We start from the raw sequence: 19,350 nt of genomic DNA on the forward strand, positions 1-19,350 counted from the left end.
AAGGTATACTAGTTTCCTCTACATGAACAAAGAGCAGTTGTCTTTTTGTCACATCCAAACTATAGAAGTGAATACTAAGGTCAGCAAAATTTCAGAAATGGCCATTCAGAACACAACTTTGGTCTTCTAGGAGCAGAACAACTAGCATTTGTAGGGGGATGGGCTGCAGCCTCTTTGTTCAGAAAGAAGTTCTCCCACACCTTTCTGAGGAACAGCTACAGAGTACTTCACCTGGTACAAGCTGGTATGATGCATGGCCAAAATTCAAAGGACAGTGGTAGTGTGGTGGAATCTTGGGATTATGGTGGAACTTTGGGAGTATGATCAAGTACGATCACGCTCATATAATTAGGTTTGGGATCCTCTAACTAAATCTTCCAAAATGCTTGATCAAGTAGCTGTTTTCACAGCACACCAATTAACATACTTAGTAACACCTGGATCAATGGAGCATCTATCACTATTTTCTTTTAAAATGTACATGGAGAAAGTAGCAGCATACTGAAGAAGAAACTGCCCCAAACTTCCATTATAGAGAACTTCTGGAGTATGAGTAAGATAACTTGATATTTGCCCTTGGAATATACGGTTAATTTTTGCATGCCCCTCTCCCCCGCTTTTACAACAAGGCAAAAAATTGCCTAACTTTATGAAAAGTTGTGATTCTTAAAAATGAAAAAAAATGCTTATCTACCACTCTACAGAAAGACTCAAACCTCAAAAGAAAAAAGAACAGGTGAAATGTTTATTGTCATTTTTTGTTTATTGGATATTTCTAAAAGAATTCACACATGGCATGTTGAGTTAGATGTTCTCTATTCCACTTTGAGTTGCTAATATACTGTATAACATGAGCTGGGTGCTAGTCAATTAACACTACTCAAAATTCTCTTGTGAAGTTCAGAAGCTGTTATTTATAGGAGTAAGTTTTTTTCCTCCTGGATTTACTGAAACTTTAAGCATATTCTTCTGTTTGTAATTTATCTTCTTGGTTGTTACACGGGCCTTGAAGATTTCTAAACCTTGTTAATAGATGTATTCAACTACTCCAGAAAGAACACATTCTGCTTGCCTGAAGGCTTTGTTCTCTTTCTGTTTGAGGATAGGAACTGAGAGTCACTAGAAATTAAGAGAAATGTAGATTAATGAATTGTACTCATATCAGTGTAAAATCAAAACCACAATCTCTGATGTCAACGTAGGTGCCTGGGAAAAGAGAATTAGCCTCTGAGCAGCATTTGTGGTCCCAGAAGAAAACTTTTCCAGATAAGATTGTAACTTGTTGAAACTTCAAAATTCATGGAATTCCTATTTGTATGTCTGTAACTTCTGAAGATTGCATTTTAGGAAGCTCTATTCTGCATTCTTCATGTAAAAGTACTTTAAGGAGCACATGCTTATCCTTCTCGGTTTTACAGAATACTTTTAAAAGTTTCCAACTTTTTTTTTAACAGGACTAGAGACCTTTGCCTAAGGCAATGTTTAATACTATGCTTTTAACATTTTGTGTTTGACATCAATTGATGACTAATGATTAAGGAATGCATCCTTGAGCCTTCTAAAATATATGAAAGGACCCAGAATGAAGTGATGAGAGGTTACCCTGAGAGAGGGAAGTGGTACTGTAAAACTTCATAGGATGATTGCTGCAATGCTGCTGGCTCCTGACTTTGGCAGTGTATGCCACACAAATACAAATTATGTTTAAATTTGATTAAAGGTAATTTAATTAAAAAATACAATTCTTTCTGGGTGCATTTTTGCGTGTGGACCAGAGCTATGAACGTAATTACTTCTACTACATATTTGAGGTACCAGCAGTAGCTCCGTTTTTTTTCCCCCCATTATTTCTGTAGCCCTTATGTAGAATGAAATTAGTATATTGTCAGTCATCATTCTTCTCACATCTAAGACAAATGTAATATCCACTCAGTGCCAAAAAGAAAGCAGCAGTGTGGGCAAAGTATACGTCTACAAGAATGAGCTGCATTCGGTTCCTGGCTCTGCCATAAGCTTTTTACATTAAAAACAAACAACAACAACCCTTACCGAGATTTGTAAAACACAACTAAGAACATCTTCCTACCTCATCTCATGGTGTAGTATGTAAAAATGATAGATCTGTTAGTTATCATGATGAAAATAGATGCTAGAGATAGCTGAGTATTATATAAACAAATATAATCAGGAAGAGATTAAGGAACGGCTCTTATTCAACTATGTATGATGTCAGTTCAAGACAAGCGCTGCACTGTGAACTAAAACAAGGCAAATGCTTAATAACTTCCTGCACTTGCACTGCAAATGCACGGCTAATATTCTACATGTTTCAGAGAATATAAGACACAAACTGATTGAAACCATTTTCAAGTATTTTCATAAGTCTAGAACTATTTAAAATCTAGCTACAGAAGAGGTTTAGAAAGAGTCTGAGTTGGCCAGAACAGTCTGAAATAGCTCCAGTCTTGCACAGTCACTACTCTAAGCTTGCTTGGTCACAGTTTTTAACAGCTTTAACAATGAGTCATCGGCTATAAATTTGCCTAGCCATTTCCATTGACAATTCCAGACTGAGGGAGATGGTTGAAAGCAGCAACATTAGCTTCCCTATACTGCTTTCCCTATTTAAGTTTTCCTTGCTTACAGGGCTGAATAGCTAGCTGATTGTAGTTGTTCTACATCACCATTAACTACTGCCAGCAAAACAGATTTTCTATCTCTGTGCAACATGCACATTTTCCCTAGGCTATGCCTATGTGACCAATATGGTTATTCAAGTTAGTCATATAGTATTAAATATTAACTTAGATACTTTACAAGTGTTCTGTCATCTCTCAGAAAAAAAACTTTATCACAGTATTGAGATCTATGTTTCTCTAACTTATGTATCTGAGGTAATTAGTGCTGTAAAAAAAAGTTTAATGCAAAAGAAGGAAGTACGCTTTTAAGAGAGAGGAGAAATTTTAGTTAAAATATTTTACAATAAAATAATTATGATTATAAATCTCTTTAGTTAAATATATACACATTACATGGTATCTTAAAAAGAATGAACTTATTAAAGTTTCAAGAAGATCTAATGCACAAATCCACCACTTTGTCAGCTTAGACTGTAATGTCAGTTTTAACATTTGTCATTAGTTGTGTCAGACTAACGGCACTATTTTGTGCAAAATTAAAAAAATTATGAAAAACAAATCTCCAAATCCTTCCATTCCCACAGTAAATAGATAGAAAAGGTAGTTTACACATACACACACTTACACACGGACTTTGATTGCATACAGAGGTTAGAATGACCAGCACTAAAATAACCCCCATCTCTACAAAATAATCTATTTCTTGAAACCATGTAGTTCTTGAAAATTATAAATTGTGCTAGCAAATTGTGCGTTTAGTTTAGGCAGCCACATGGCCAATAAGGTAGATGTTGTCATAAAGGTGCCCTACAAAATCTTCACTAATATTCTGAGCAGCTCGTCGTGTGTTTCGGATGAATTCTCTCTTTGACATTTTGTTCTTCACGTGAGGGCTGGTTAGATCAATGGAAAGTAGAATCAAAGAGTAACACAGTACATAAACTGCATCTAGACAAAAGAGAATAAAATAAAATGAAGGAAATTATGGTCATGAAAACTATTGTTCCCTGACCAAAAATCTTACACAGTTTTCAGCATTTGGTTGTATATGTAAAATTGTATATTTAAAAATATATTAGAACTCAAAGGGATATACCACTGACATAAAATTTAATATTTTTCAAAGTAATAACATCAGCACATTGCCAAATGAACTTTTACAAATCTCTTAATATTTCTACTGTATCCAAAAATCACTGATGTCACTATACACATTCATTTAAATGGAATCTTGAAGTCTTTGTAAACTACAACCAATATCCTGCTAAGCTTATCTTTAATATGTGAGCAGTCCCATTGCTAAAAATTGGCTCCCTGCTACCAACTAGAAATGCTTGTTAACTTCAGTGGGGCCCAAAATTCCCTCTCCTTTCTGTGGGAATATCCACGGGGCAAAATGTCAAACGACCAGGTCTTTGCAAAAGGGATCTTAGAGATACTAGAGAGCTTTAGCACAGAAAAAAAAGTGAAGGAGAACTGACATGAAAGTACCCTCCACCCTTATCAACTGGATCCAAGAAAAGAATCTATGTAATTTATTTACCCATTTTCAACCCAAATGAGATGATGACTGAATACTCAACAAAGGTGAAGGATGCTACCAAGCCACGTTTGTACTTTGAGAAATATTTGTTTAGGTGCTGATTGTAAATCTACTGTGAACCGTAACATCATCCAAATGTACATAGAAATACAGAGAGTGATTCATTGAACCAAAGGTCTTTTTGCTTACCAGGGCTAAGGCCAAGCTCCCTCATCAAATCAGGGTTACAAGCACAGAATCTGTGTGAGAACTTCGTTATGAGAGTCTCAAGGTACTCCCCACGTTCCTCGGGGGCATGAATATGTCTGAAGAACTCTCTCAGTGCATTTGGCAAGAACTGATTTCTGAAGTTGTGCAGTGTCACAAGGTCGTCCAAAACATCTCGCCTAGTAGAAGAAAATCTCATATAATTAGAGAAGTGATTTTTGTTTTTTTTTAAACCTGTTTAAACACAAAAATGTAAGTTTAAAAATCAAGATAGAAGGCTTAGAATAGTTTCTGAGCTTTAGAATGTTTTATTCTATTGTTTTGTTTTAATTGAAAGACAAAATTAACATGAACAATACAAGCACCTTAATACAAACACATATTCTTCAGACACTTGCAATAATAGGCAAACACTCTAAGAATAGACATTAATCAGAATTCAGAATCTCTTTATATGTATATTTATTTATAGTACACATAAAGGCTAATTGACTTTATCTGGCAAAGTCATTAAAAAAGGCAGTAAAGGCATATCATACACATTTTGGTGCCTAAGTAGAAGCTGTTATAGTAGTATCCTGTTAAAACAGGCTTAAGTTAGATAAAATTTTCTCACAAAACCTCTTGAAAGGTTAAGTTCATCAAGGTACAGCGCTATCAAGTGTTTTTCACTGAACATAGGAACAATGAAGTGATTCAGACTAGCCTATATAAACAGATGTGCAGAAAACACCTGAAGTAAATTTGAAAACAAAGAATATTCTGCTATGTTGATCCTTTATATTAAATATTTCAATACTAAGAGGGGAGTTTTTAAGTCTAGAAACCTAATTTTTACTTTTACTGCCTGATTTCACTTTATCAAGGGAAGAATTATATCAGTAGAGGTTGCTAAAATTAATGGCTAACTTGCAGTCTCATCTGGTAAATGGTTTCATGTTTTTTCTATTGCCCAAAAACATGATAATCTGAAGTTTTACAGCATAGATCTGTCACTGATGGTGACTCTAAAGGAGGACTGCTTTTATTTATTTAGCAGTGAAGGCTAAGGAGGATGAGAAGCATGAGAGGATTCCTACCGTAAGTGCTGCTGTTCATCTGCTTTTCCTATTTGTCTAATTATTACTTTCCTCCTCTTTCAAATTTGTTTGAATTTGTAGTTTGTGCTCCTCTTTCCTGATACTGCACCACCCCAACCTGAAGATATCCTTGTGGGCAAAAGAAAGCACTGTGGGGATAGGAAAGCATGCTACAGCAGGGGCAGTGTACCCTGCTGCTTTCAGCCAGAGGGTGCTCTGTTGCCTCTTAGGGAGTGAGCGTAATGTCCCTTTTGAGAAACATCGGACAATCAAACAGTGGTTAGAGAATTGATTGTGAGTTAAAAAGCTGCCATCACTTGGTAAAACAACTGCTCTTCCCTATTAACATTCATACTGTACACGTAAAAAGGAAGACCAGATTAAAAAAAAAAAGGCAGTAAAATATATATAAAATCTGAATGTCGAATAGTAGAGACCATTCTGTGCAGCTTAAATGAACACTCTACCTTCTAAACAATTTATGAGAAGAATTACAAAAATGGTGAAATAGTGCACTACGTGAGTGTCATTGGTTATACGTAGTATCTTCAGAGGTTCCTATAGGGAGCTATGGCCACAAATTCTAGAACTAAGTAACTGTTCAGATTTAGCAGCAGCATTACTTAGTTGCATTTCCAAGTATTTTTACATCAATGAAATAACATTTATACAAGCAAAATAACTACTGTCAGGGTTGCTGTACACTGAAAATGAATAGTGGCTTTTTCCTCACAAGAAATTCAAATTACCTTTCATCAAGATAGATTCTCAGCTTCTTCCAATTTAGTGTTCTTGTGCAAAAGATAAACTTAGCTATTTCCTTTGGCGAATCATCTAATATGCCCTTGGACATGAAGTAGTTGACTCCCTGAGATAATAGACAGGTACACATAAATATGTTTCATCTTCATATTATGGTTAGGAACAAGCACTGTACTTAGCAACACAGGAAAATTATCCAACTAATTACTTGCACTTTATTCTAGCAGAATATTTTCTCTTCCTCTCAATCACATTTCAACATGCACAATACAATCTAAAATTACAAGCCAAATGCAAAGGAACCTAATTTGTTGTTATGGTTGAGATTTTTCATATACTTAGAGTAGGACATTTAAAATTATGAATCTTGTACAAGCATGGTAGTTCAGCAGTGTTTCAATTACGTTTTAATACTGTATAATTGTATTTAACCATGCATTCTAATTTCTGAACTTTAAAAGAGAAGAAAATCTTAGCCATAATGCATTTTGTCTTCAATATCTTTGACTAAAACATTAATGTTCACACATGTATATGATGCATCACATTCAAATAGATGCATTAAATGCATTTGTTTAAATGTGTAATTCTGCAAATAAACACAAGCACGCTGATTTCAAAGCATAGGTAAATATAAACATATAAATAGACATATAAAATATGCATAGACAAAACTAAGAACACTTCATAATATAAAAATGCTTTAAGAAAGATAGAACTAGTTTGTATATTTTATATTCATTTTATAATTTGTAGAATTTTCCAGTTTGCCAAGCATACATTTTTTATAGAATACACATGCCGAATTTCATAGAAAACAGCAGTGAAGAAGCATACTTTATTGTTAAAAGTTTTTTTTTTCTAAAATAAATACAAATATGAATGTTTCAAAGTTAGGGAAAAAGAAGAAACTAGCAATATAATTTTAAGAAGAATCCTTATTTGAGACAGAAGTGAAATGCATTGCATTATAAGCTTGCATTTAAGTCCAATCTAGAGGATATTTAAGTCTGTCTGTAGTTAGGATGGGCAACATATGGTTGAGGACTTTCTTGAATTAGAGTTAAACAGGAAACTAAATCAAAAAAAGTATCAACTGCTTATTAATTCCTCAAGCATTTTGGTGGCAGTTTGTACATGACTACCAGCAGGACACCAGGGCTTCACCAGTTCTTTATATTTTCAGCTTATCTATCCCTCCTTTAAGGATATTCTGGCTCGATGAGACTTTAGTATTTGCTTCAGTAATAAGTACTTGCTTAAGGTAATACAAACTGAAGCCTGTCAAGAGACTGTCAGTAACACTTTCAAAAGCATATTTCTGCTGGAATTATTTAATAAGCACTTCTGCAACATATCTGGAAAATACCTGGCATTTCATAGCTGAAGCAACATGAAAATGACATCTTCTTTAAGATAGACAGTAGGTTGGTTTCTCTGTGCCAGTAAATGCCATAAGTTATTTCTTTTGTACATTACAACTCAATATAGAATCTTCACCTGATATGCCACTGAGTCTCTGCAAAACATTTGTATTCTCTGTCTCGATTTCCCAATCTCTCCCCACCGCACAACAGTTCACCATATATCCCTCTCTGAATGCAGTCTCTTTATTCATTTTCCTTATCACTTTCACAAATAAACAGGGTATAAATATATTTCAATACATGTCATTTTAAAGTTTTTTATTTCTTCCTAAGCAATGACAAATACTTTTCAACAATATATATCTGATTTCTCTTTATAGTTCTTAAGTTTTAGCTCAAAGCAAATTACATTTATTTTCAAGATTTAAGACGTCATCTAATCTGTTTTTTGTAACACTGTAAACACGTCCTCAGATTCCTCTCAGAACCCATGTTTCAAATAAATCACATCTGATAGCTGAAATGGTTGCTTGTGGCAGGTACACTAGCTGAAATAAGTAGTTCTACCCACTATTAAATCCTATTCTTAGATTATTTTTCAGTCACCTGGTGATTCTCTTAGGCAGCATTTGCCTGAATTCAGCTAGGCAGATCTGTGCCACTACCTATGAGGTCTGAAGAGGTGTTTTAAACATTTACAAAGTACAGCAGGATGAGCTGGCTTAGCTGAAGAGTAATTAGGTGAAGAGTACAGGGGTGAAGATTTCCAATAGCTCTCTGTGGAATCTAGTTGGCATTATAATGCTCTTAGCATTAGAGATGTAGGAAGGGTGCCTTAAAGATACCTTGCCTTCCATGGCCAAGAGTGCTACTGCTGAACTTCAGACATTTGTAGTTTCCTTTGTCCCTTCTATTTAGATACACACACAAAACAAACTAACTGTATTCTACGTTGGTGACAGAACTTTTTGAAATCACATTTCTTCTTTTCCCACACACGTTTCATCTTTTTAGTATTTAAATAGAATTGGCTGTCAAATCAGAATTAGGACACCATGAAGCTTTTTACCTAATGCATGTTTAAAAATACTACAGCAAAATATGTGCCAAATATATTAGTCAATAGAGACAAATTTCACTTAACGTTTGAAATTTGACAAACATTTCTACAGCTGCTCTATTTGATCAACTTAGGTAGTTTTAAAAGGTAAAACATTCTTAAAGCCTAGGAAATATGGGAATTCATACTTAAATACTAGGTTAAATATACAGATGATTTCTTCAGGTCAGTGATTGTTGTTCTATCTTGTATATAGGGCATCAATTTTTAATTGGAGCTTCTAAGTAATACTGACATGATTATTAAATAATTAATTATAATTAGGTATATACGGTATTAATCATCACATTTTTTTAGAGAAATACCATATCGATATGTTTCATGGTGCTTCTTCCAGAACAAAATACACGGTATCTATTTAGTATTTTCTAATAGGTATTTATAAGATTGTTTTCCTAAGTTATGTAGTCACACAGTGACCAAGTTATTTGTTGACAAACGTGGACACAATGAAGAACATGCATTTTGAACATCACTGTTTTCATTGTATGCCTTTTAAACGCAGTCTCAGTGATACACACTTGTGATGCAATCTTTTATTTCCAGAAACATTTTTCATGTTATGCAGCTTCCATAATTGGTAATTTGGAAGACTGAAATCCTTTGACTTAAAAGTACAGTTTCCAAAAGGTTTCAGCTGCTGGGCCCGTTCCACCTTTTCACACACTTAGAATGGAAGTTGAAATCAGAAAAAGAACTTCTTGCCCCTGTCACTTCCACATACTTTTAATATTCTTAGGACAAATAACACAGCACGTGTCAGCCTTGGCTTGCTTAGTAGATCACTATGAAAGAGGATAAGTGTTCCAAAAATTCAGCTAGTAATACACAGTACAAAAAATATTCCATCATCTACAGACTACCTATAATTAAAAGCCAAGTAAGGGTGCTTTATCCAAGCCACTACAAATTAATTAATAACCAAGGACTGAAAATTCATCTCCCTAGCAAAAACTAAGGACAGCTGTTAATAAATGAGAAATTTTCCATAGAACTGGAAAGCCAAGTGTAGTGGCAATGTTAAGTCACAGCTTGAACCAATGATTGATCACCTAGTGGGAAGGCTGGGCCAGCCCAGAGGAGCTCAGGTGCATGCAATGAACCTGAGTGACTGGAAGGGGTGGAGTCAGGATCCACCCTTCGCAGACCTCATTTATGATTTGGCAGTGGAGACAAGGGCATCTCTTTGGAGATCTCTGTGTACCTGAGACCTTTTGAAGGTAAGTAGCTGCTTTCCCTTATTTTTGTACCTACTGCTGTTGTGTTTGAGCGAATCCTCCCTCATTGCAACCTGGGATCTTGCTGCTCTGTTATCATTGTTGTGCTTTACATTGTGTTACACCACTCATAGTGTGAGCACTGCCTTTGCTTACTGTTCTTTACTGTTGTTATGCTACTTAAAGGAAATCCTGACCTTACTGAAGCCTGAGTGTTCTTGTACAGTCCAGATTACAATAGGCCCATACAAATAAATGCTACTGGATGGAATCTGTAAGAAATACTATTGTTTAGAATTGAACAAAAGCTAGATTTTTTGACTTTCTGTTCCAAATGTAATTCTATAGCATAGAGCCATGTAATTAACTTGACAGGGTATTTTGTAGGGTACTGGAAACTGTGTACAGAACAGTGGAAAATAACTTCTGGTTGCTTACGAACTCTAAGTCATCATCACACGCGATATGGAATGAGCACTTCATGAGAAACATTTCACATGTGCTATACACTCTTCTGAATAGACTACAGTAGAGATAACGGTAGGTTAAACAAAATAATATTCATATTCAAGTCTTAATACTAACTATAAACCATGCCCTCTCCCAAAGAAATAAAAATCAAATTCCAAAATCTCAGTTGCAGTGGTTCTGCCATTATGATTAATCAAAACAACAACAAACAAAAAATCAGAAACCAAACATGCACTGGAAAACTTTCAGATTATGTGTAATGTGATTATGCACATATTTTTCAGCAGAATGTGAGCAGCTGGTATGAATTATGCAAGCTCATGCACACAGTCAATACATTAAATTACAGCAGATATCACAACACCATGCACACAACAATGGCTAACCAGATAATCCTACCACAAAGCGTGTAGATGCTCTTCCCTACCCCGTGAGCCACCGTTAGCTCTGGAGCTGTTGCTGTGGAGCCTGGTTACCCATTTTCATGACATGGGCGCTGTCCTTTGGAGAATCTTGCTCCTGTGGCTGTAAGTATTCCTATCTTTATAGTATTTGATCAGGTCTGTTATCAAATGTAAAGCAGAGTTTGGCAGGAAATTCCAAGACACAATTTGTAATAGTGGAATGTCATATATTCCAGTCACAGTGTCCTTGTAATAATAATTTGCCAACATCACAATTGTAAAGAAGAAAAGCATTGGTATCTATGAATTCTCCTGAAACTCAGGCCGTGAATGATTCCTACCAGGCTATGGTGCTTCACAGGGAGAGAGGAACAGAAGGCATAGGAGATACCCTGAGGTTCTCATCTCTCGCTAGGCCTGATGCAGATTGTTTGTACTGCCTCTGTACAACATAATCATAATGAAGCCTCAAGAAGCATGTTAGCGTAACAAATTTAATACTTAATTTAGGTATACTATGAGGTAGCTCTAGTTTGCTTATCTTTGTTTTCTTGAAAAATACTGATGCTTCCATTCAGTGCCTTTTGTGAAAGATCCAAATGCTTTATACTGACCATAATTACTTTAAATTAGGCAAGGCTGTTGCCAATTGAAACTTGCTATATTCTTGAAATACATTTTTATTTGAAAAGCTTTGTAGTTATTACTAAACTCATTAAAATCCTGCTGAAAATGAATGCTAATCACTCAAGCGGCAAGGCGCTGATGACATCTCAGCACTATGTATAAAGTTCAAGGCAGAGCTCTGTGAGAGAAATTACAGAATGCCTCTGACTAATAGAAGTAATGAGTTTCTTTATCAAGCAGAATATGAGATAAAGCAAGAATTTAAACAAAATCCCATTACTGCAATGATCCATATGACTACTCTATTTATTTCACCTTGCAGCCACAACTTCTTGTTTTCTGCATCTTATCAGCAGAGTGAACTATTTGTTTCCTGAAAGCATCTCTCTTCGTGAATTTTCCTTCTTCGGATTTGTTCAATTACCACTTCCTTGTGTACATATAAACATGTATAGGAAGATAATATTTCTTTTTGTTCAATACTGTCCACCATCTTTTCCTACTAAACATGCAGTGTGAGGAATCTAGTTTTGTGTACAAAATAGTGTCTTGGTCACTTCAGAATTAACTATGTATTTCCCAGGCAAAAGCTGTCTACTCTCAAACACTTTCTCTCTTTGAAAAGTGAGAGAGAGGCACAAACTGTCTTTTCCAGTTAGTTACACAAACTAATAAATTGAAACCTTTTAGTTTGTTATTGGGTATTTTTAGAAAATAAATACATACTATGAAGAAAGATAAGGTTTTCACGGAACCAAAATCCACAGAAATAAAATTGAACTGATATTTCAGGTAGTTGAGCAATATATCTTTTTCATTGCGTTCCTTGTCAATAGAAGTATTTTAAAAATGCCTTACAGGAAACCACAATTGTCATGGAAGTAATTGCTGTCACTTTATACCTCATCCCACTATAACTGAAGTCAGTAAAAGTGGGAATCAAACCCATACTCTGAAGCAGCATTTGACTTTATCTAAGCAAATTATGATCTTTTTTTTTTTAATACCCCACTACTTCTTCAGTTAGGATCTCCCTCTTGTTCCCAAGTCAATACGTGGTAAGGAATTTCCGGCATCCATAGGTCAGACTGCTGTACCAAGCATTTAAGAGGCAAGCTGTGTAAATAATGCGCACAGGTACCATATGCAAGAAAATATCAGGATAAGGCTGTAACTTAGCATTAACCATTCCTATAGTAGAACAAATACTGAAGCTTGGCTTCTAATATGTCTGTGACTATAAAATAACAATCACAAATATTTTAAACTGCTTATTACTGTCAGCAGTGTTTCACTTACCTCATCAGGGTTGGCATTAAAGGTGAGACTGCCCTCATCTAGCTGCATATACAGTTTTCTAAAAGAAAATCCCAGAGGTGGATTCTTATTGTATATAGAACAGTGACCCCAAGTGGATTTGCACAACCTGTGAAAATAGAATTAGTCTATTATCAAAAACCTTCTCTGTGTTTCATGTATTTACAGAAGCAAAACGTAATCAACACTGCAAAACAAATACTGAAACAATACGAAAATTTAAATAGATTGACTGTAACACTTAATAATTAACCCTTTTTTCATATTTCTTTCTAAAGTCTTCAATATGATGATTTTTTTTCTTCTGTAGGCGTTGGTGTATATGAATGCAGCCTCAAAATGTATTCCAGTAGGTGGCATTGTAATGACATTGACACAGCTGGTACCTCTGACACACCTACTATCTGAACAGTGGGTAACAAGTGACAAATTGTTCTCCTGCAGTAGTATCACAGATTAAAAATCTGTGTTTCTTTTCTTGTGTTCTAGTTGTGCGGTGAGTGGTATGTCACATCTGCACTAGAATATACAACTTCCTACTTTCTGCACATCCTTTTCCCAGTCTTGACTAGTCTGGGTTACTTAACTGAACCCCATGCCTCCACAAATATTTCATCTATATTTTCCATTAGTTCCCAGTTTCTTTTCCTTCCATCCTGCCCTGACTCTATATGTTTCATCAATTTCTGTTCCTCATCTCAGTTTCCTTGATGACACAATCTAAACTCCCCTTGACCTTTCACTTCCTAGGCGCCCTGTTTCTTATCTAGGTTCCTTATTTCAGTTCCAGTTCTGCTTTAACGTATTCCTTGTTTTAAAAAACTGGCCACAGTGGTTAGAATTCTTCAGGTGGCTGAAGCAGAACATGAAAGAAATTTGGTTTTCCTTTCAGCAACTTGGGTCTTATTTGAACTAAGTTCCAAAATGCAACTGTAGGACTTGCTAAATTATAACTCAAACACAACCAATATATGTGGATTATTAAAAATTAAGATGTTAGCAGACATTGTGAATTGAGACAGCTACAAAAAAAAATGTGCTAACTCAGGACAAATTTTCAGAAACAAATATATGCTTGAACTGAATATTTGGGAAGATTTCACTAAAAATTACTGAGCTGTTTCTCAAGACGAACTTGGAGGGAAATATACTTTTTTAGCTGTGTGTTAAGAATATATACTACTATAATATTTTAATTAAGAAGCATAATATACTTGTGCTTTAGAACTGGAAATTTATCTGCATTTATCATAGTTTTGATACCAAGGATTAAGAACAATATGATAACTGCAAAGCTATTTTATACACGTAAGCTTATAAGCTTAAAAGAACCTTCACTAGAACTGCTACTTCTTGCCAAGATAATGGTCCTGAACAAAAGAAAATTGTGACTAAGAAGTTACAATTGCATTTATCTTATTGATGAAGTTCATAAACTGAACTGAAGAGAAACTCCTTCAAATGCGGAGAGGCAAACAAATGGATTGAGAGAAGGAAATAATTTACAGCATAATGAAAGGAAAATAAACAGGACATGGAACAGCAACCCATTTACTACATTAATACTGCTCACTGTCAGTTTAATTAAAGGATAAGGCTCTGTTATGAAAGAAGACAAATCCTGCTGGCCATCTACTCTAAAGATAGGTATGCTTTCATAGGATTCTTTCCTAGTGCTCTGAAACACCAAATTGAAAGGTGGTGTTTTTATTAAAATTTGATCTTGCACTATTTATTTAATAGAATATGCCACTATTTCCTGGACATACAAACAGGCAGAATTACCTCTGCATGTTGTATAATTTGTTTCAACTGTTAGTAGAAATTGCATGACATGCTTGCACAACTGACCTTTTCTTTCCCCCTTCCTTCTGTTGCTGTCTTCCAAAAAACAAAGGCGTAAGTTGCTTTAAGATAACTAAAGTAGATGAATTGTTGTTCCTTTTTAGCTGGAGTTTCAGCTGAACAGATTTACTTGCTCAAGCTGGATGTTTGTTTGAAGTTCAGAGAAGTAATAACACAAACATTTCAGTTGTGCTTTGATTTAAAACAAAAGTGAATACAAGTTCTTGTTTTTTCCCCAAACAACAGGTTTGTAGTAATACACATGTATGCTTACACCAAGCACACTTGTGTATACAGTAACCTCTACTGCTACCTTAGTAGTAATTAGAAATCCATAATAACACATTTTTAAACTGTGCTCATTTTTTTCCCCCTATGCCAAATCTCATTTAACTCAGAAAAACTTTGCTAAGACTGGAATAATGCAAAGCAAAATTTGAGACAACATAATTATTTTTACTGCTCCCAGGTGATGCATTTTTTTTTTGCTTACCCTTGCCAGAGAAGCTCATCATTAGCGAGATCCTGCCAAACGCACGAAGCTAGACAGAGATCAGTTGCATTCAGGTATGACAAAATGGTAAAACTAAGCTCTGGTGGCAGCATTTCCAAGTTAATGAATCCTTCTTGTTCTTTAGATTTTCTTGTCTTCAACAGGTGGTAGATGTCAATGCCTCCCTGCGCTTGTTTCCGGTGGCTTGTATTGGAGACATTGTTAGTAGCTATTCTCCTACCATGCTCTCTGGTAAGATAGCCTTGTCCACTGAATCCTTGGTGTTGCAGTTGCTGGCTCCTAGCAACCCTCCAGAGTCCCTGACCCATCTGTGAGCCTGCTGGACATAAAAAGCCAAATTAAATGTTGCAGTTGCATTTCCTTTAACTTTTAATTAAATTACTTTATTTAGAAACAGAAAAGTGGTACAAAATGTAAAGACAGCCAAAATCATCCAGAGGAATGGGGAACACACGAAAGCAGACTGTGACTGACATTAGGACAATGCTTAAGAACATGGGAATGGCTTCTAGCTGCAGTATTTCTAACCTTAGTGATTTTTTTTTTATTTTCACTTTCTTGTTTCTGAGCACCCAAAATACTTCCTCAAAAAACTATTTTTTCAAAGTCATAAGGGCTAGGAGCTTGTGTATTGGTATTGAAGACAGGACTCTAGCTCGAACTATTTATCAGTTCTGTCATTTTTTCTAGAAACACAATGTAGCAACACATCTGAAACACTGTATCACTTGCTAAATAAACATCAGTGCTGATCTGAGATGAGGCATTAATACGAGTTCTTACGCAGTGCTGCTCTGGATGGGCAAAGGCTACTTTCTGCAGTTCAGGCACTTTGGATTACAAAAGATCTGTAAGAATCGACCAGAGGGCTGGTAGGTAACTTTTTGCTCGCTAGGCATTTCATATGTTAATAGCTCCCTAACTCTTGAAAACTGTAAGCAATGCAGCCACCTTGTTTAACTCCTCTTAATTGCTATGACAGAATAAAGAAGTAAAAGAACATGAACATGGAGGCTGAATGCTCAAAACACTGTGACAGTAAATTCACAGAATTACAGGGGTTGGAAGGGACCTCTAGTGATCATCAGTTAAGGTACTGTACAGTTCTCTGAAGTGTAAGTCCACTGCAACGAAGGCTTGGAAGTAGTCTTGCCTGGAACATAAGGTGATGTTTGTTCCTTTCTCTTTGCTGTCCCTCTCTAATGTCTTTTTAAAACTGTGGTACAATCTCATCCTAAATCTTTAGAAGAGTACCCAGAAATGTTTAGGCTGAATGTAAGAAACAAGATTAAATATCAGCTCACTGAAAAAAGAACTTAATGGTTTCTGTATCTTACTTATCACAACTTTCACATTGTGTTTGTTTTTTGTCCAAATTTGCTGCAGATAGTAATAAAAACAGAGGATTTCATTAAGATGACATTCCCATTTTGCAAGGCATTGTGTATGAGCTTGATAATTACTTAAGTACAGTACTTAGTAAACAGATCTCCAAATGTCTTGAGAGGCTCCAACCATTTTAGCCCTTGTCAGTGAATTGAACACTGTCTACAAGTCATTATGCTTTCAAACCTGCAGATGACAACTTGAAAGGTCCTGTTTACTCCCAGAAGTTATGAGGTGATCTGATTAACAATGATCTTCCAATTCAGTTGTCAGAAATATCAGGTTTTTGAAAGTACATAAATGTATACACATGCATGTAGATATAAGTCAAGTATAATTTGCATGTTCATAGAACCATATCATAGAATGGCTTAGTTTAGAAGAGATTCCTGCTAATATCTAACCTAAATCTCCCCTCTTCTAGTTGAAAGTCATTTCCCCTTACCCTATCACTATCAGACCATGTAAAAAGACAGTCTCCGTCCTGTTTATAAGCTCCCCTCAACTACTGGAAGTCTGCAATGAGGTCTCCCCAGATTTTCATCCACAAGGATCCCCAAGACCTTCTCTGCAGGGCTGCTCTCATTGAGTTCTTACTCCAGCATGTACATGTGTCTGGGATTGCTCTAACCCAACTACAAACACTGACGAACTACAAAATTGCTTAAATGTATAGCACAGAAACTAAACAAAATGATAAAACAGCCAAAGAGCAAGTCATTAGCTTTGGGGACAGAAAGAACCAGGTGCTTGTCATTCCTTACCATCATTTTAAGTCCTCAAACACTAAAGCAATAGAAATCAGAAAGACAAAATCTGATAAAACTGAAATATCAAATATGAAGTTTTACAAAATAAGTAATGAGTAACCTTCTATGTGAGCTGTGTATGTCAAGTAAAGAGAAAGGAAAGTTCTGTTAATTAAGGTAACTTTTTATTAGTCAAGAACGCATTTTGCTAATATTTTTGCATCTGTTCTGACATTAGTGTATATAATTATAACAAAGCTATATTTCCATATACATTTCTTAACTGATTAAAAAGTCTTTCATAAATAGTAACTTGGACATACTTTAAGGCAAAAAAAACCAACCCAATGTATTAAGAAATTTTGAAGGCTCTGAAGAACATTAGGGATCATGCTGACAAATTATGTAACACATCAGAGTGATAACGCAGAAAGAACGGCAGCATTATCAGAAACAGATTGTAGAAAGGCTGCACCCAGGGAATTATCAAGTGAACTTTATTCCACTAGGTAAGGATCTGGCAACTTAATAATAGCTTTCAAACTTCTTCAGTCAAATTATCTTTCTGTTCTGCAGGCTGTACTTGTAAATGGGTCATAGTTGCATAGGATAATTTTTTCCTAGTCCTAAATCAAATATCTGAATTTTATTTGCTAGCTTCATTTTATTGCAATACCGAGCTTGTAGTTCCTGTTTACAAACTGTATTCCATTGAGCAACACCAAGCTAACAAGAACACCAGTGTTTGTTGCTGGTGCTCACAGGGTTCATCTTGCCACAGAATGCAACTGTGACACATCATTTACAGCCCAATTGCTTGTAAGTTACTTAACATCAGGGTTTCAAGACAAAAAAACAGTGCTATTGTATGCAAGAAACTAGACTTATAGCGTACTCACATACTTATGCAGAAAGTATCAGTACAGAAATCTTTTAGAAAGACTTAAAAAAAAATGATTAAAAATGTGTATTTCTATTTTAAGCACCAACAGAATAAGTTTCAGGGATGACAAAAAGCAAGACTCAATTCAAACCAACTGCTGGGAACACAGTGCGTGGCTGCTCAGCAGCGTACATGCTGTTTGTAGGGCCAACCCTCTTCTCGGTCAAGCAACCGCTTTCAGCTTTGCAGCAATCCAGGATAAACACTTTGAGATCTCGCTCATGAAACAGGGTGAGTCAGTGCATCATTATTGTATGGCCCTTAGAGTACTGGTGTCCGAAGCTATAATTTTGTAATATTGTGAACATCCATTTTCAGGCTCCAGACTCAGGAAGCCACTCAAACGTATGTTTCCAAACTTGTGATTGATGTAACTTTAGCTAGTACCTGAAACCTTCTGACAGCTTGGCTGTAACTACTCTCACAGGCAAAAGTGACACCAAGCTTATTTATGGGCTGCTGACCTTCCCTGGCTCTGCCTGGCCCATAGCTATCTACCAGCCTGACCTAAGTTTTCAGAGAATTCTAGAACCACATCTGCTTCGTGTTACTTTGTTCCAGAGTAAATCCTTTTTGCAGCGGAGCCCATGACGGAAGACTGCAAGCCGAACGCCACCTCGGTTAAGACAAAGATGTAGTGGCCCCGGCAGCCCTGTCACCAACCAAGCACACACGGAGGCTCCGTGCGAGGCCTTCGCTTTGCATCGAGCCCTGCGGCCGCGTCTGAGTCCATCTCCGCTCCTTAAGCTTCCTTCCCTACAGCCGCCCCCAGGCAACCAGCGTGCCCGCTCCACAGGCCGCACCGGCCCCTTGCTCCGGAGGACGGCCACCAGCCGGACCGCGCCGAGGGAGGCGCTGACCCTAGCCCCTCGCAACCCCACCGGGTGGTACCGCCCCCGAGCCCTATTGGCCCAGGCCAGCCATCCCCGGCCTCTGATTGGCCGCACCGCCCGTCCATCATACCGCGGCCGCCTGCCCCGCCGACGGAGCCCATCCGCGGGAGCCCTTCTGCGGTCCGTACTTGCGCGAGCTCGGGTCCAACCGCCGCCGCGACGAGCTCGTTGCCGGTCGGTGCGTGAGCCTCGCCGGGCGGACAGGGGCTAGGCGGCCCCAGGGGCGGGGGGAGGAAGTGAGGCCCCTCCGGAGCGCAGGGAGCCGCC

General features: G+C 36.8%; 2 protein-coding genes across 9 annotated transcripts in view; one reads left to right on the top strand and one right to left on the bottom strand.

Moving 5' to 3' along the window:
• CEP44 (centrosomal protein 44) overlaps positions 1-19,350 on the top strand; it is a 43,295-nt gene that overhangs the window by 9,661 nt on the left and 14,284 nt on the right. The window lies entirely within an intron of this gene.
• On the bottom strand, positions 743-19,350 carry FBXO8 (F-box protein 8). 7 transcript variants are annotated; one of them, XM_021394485.1, is made up of 7 exons: positions 18,854-19,084; positions 15,092-15,431; positions 12,736-12,862; positions 6,218-6,336; positions 4,372-4,568; positions 3,451-3,587; positions 743-1,119 (listed from the first exon to the last, which is right to left on the bottom strand). In XM_021394485.1, the coding sequence occupies exons 1-7, from the start codon at positions 18,921-18,923 to the stop codon at positions 1,117-1,119; spliced, it is 993 nt and encodes a 330-aa protein (XP_021250160.1). In that variant the 5' UTR covers positions 18,924-19,084; the 3' UTR covers positions 743-1,116. The 7 variants fall into 7 exon arrangements, with proteins under 7 accessions (XP_021250160.1, XP_021250157.1, XP_021250156.1 ...); XM_021394482.1 differs by having other exon boundaries at positions 743-3,587; positions 15,092-15,428; positions 18,854-19,082; XM_021394481.1 differs by having other exon boundaries at positions 743-3,587; positions 18,854-19,082.

The sequence above is a fragment of the Numida meleagris genome, chromosome 4, assembly GCF_002078875.1.
Source record: "Numida meleagris isolate 19003 breed g44 Domestic line chromosome 4, NumMel1.0, whole genome shotgun sequence".
In the NCBI taxonomy this organism is placed as follows: Eukaryota; Metazoa; Chordata; class Aves; order Galliformes; family Numididae; genus Numida; species Numida meleagris.

What these genes read in the sequence shown, in the direction of transcription:
- FBXO8 (XM_021394481.1), bottom strand. Translation starts at nt 18,923, where the DNA reads ATGGACTCAGACGCGGCCGCAGGGCTCGATGCAAAGCGAAGGCCTCGC. An exon ending in GGAGCCTCCGTGTGTGCTTG is followed by an intron (nt 15,432 to 18,853) that starts GTTGGTGACAGG and finishes TTTTATGTCCAG; the next exon opens with CAGGCTCACAGATGGGTCAG. An exon ending in GGAGCTTGGCCTTAGCCCTG is followed by an intron (nt 3,588 to 4,371) that starts GTAAGCAAAAAG and finishes TCTTTTGTCTAG; the next exon opens with ATGCAGTTTATGTACTGTGT.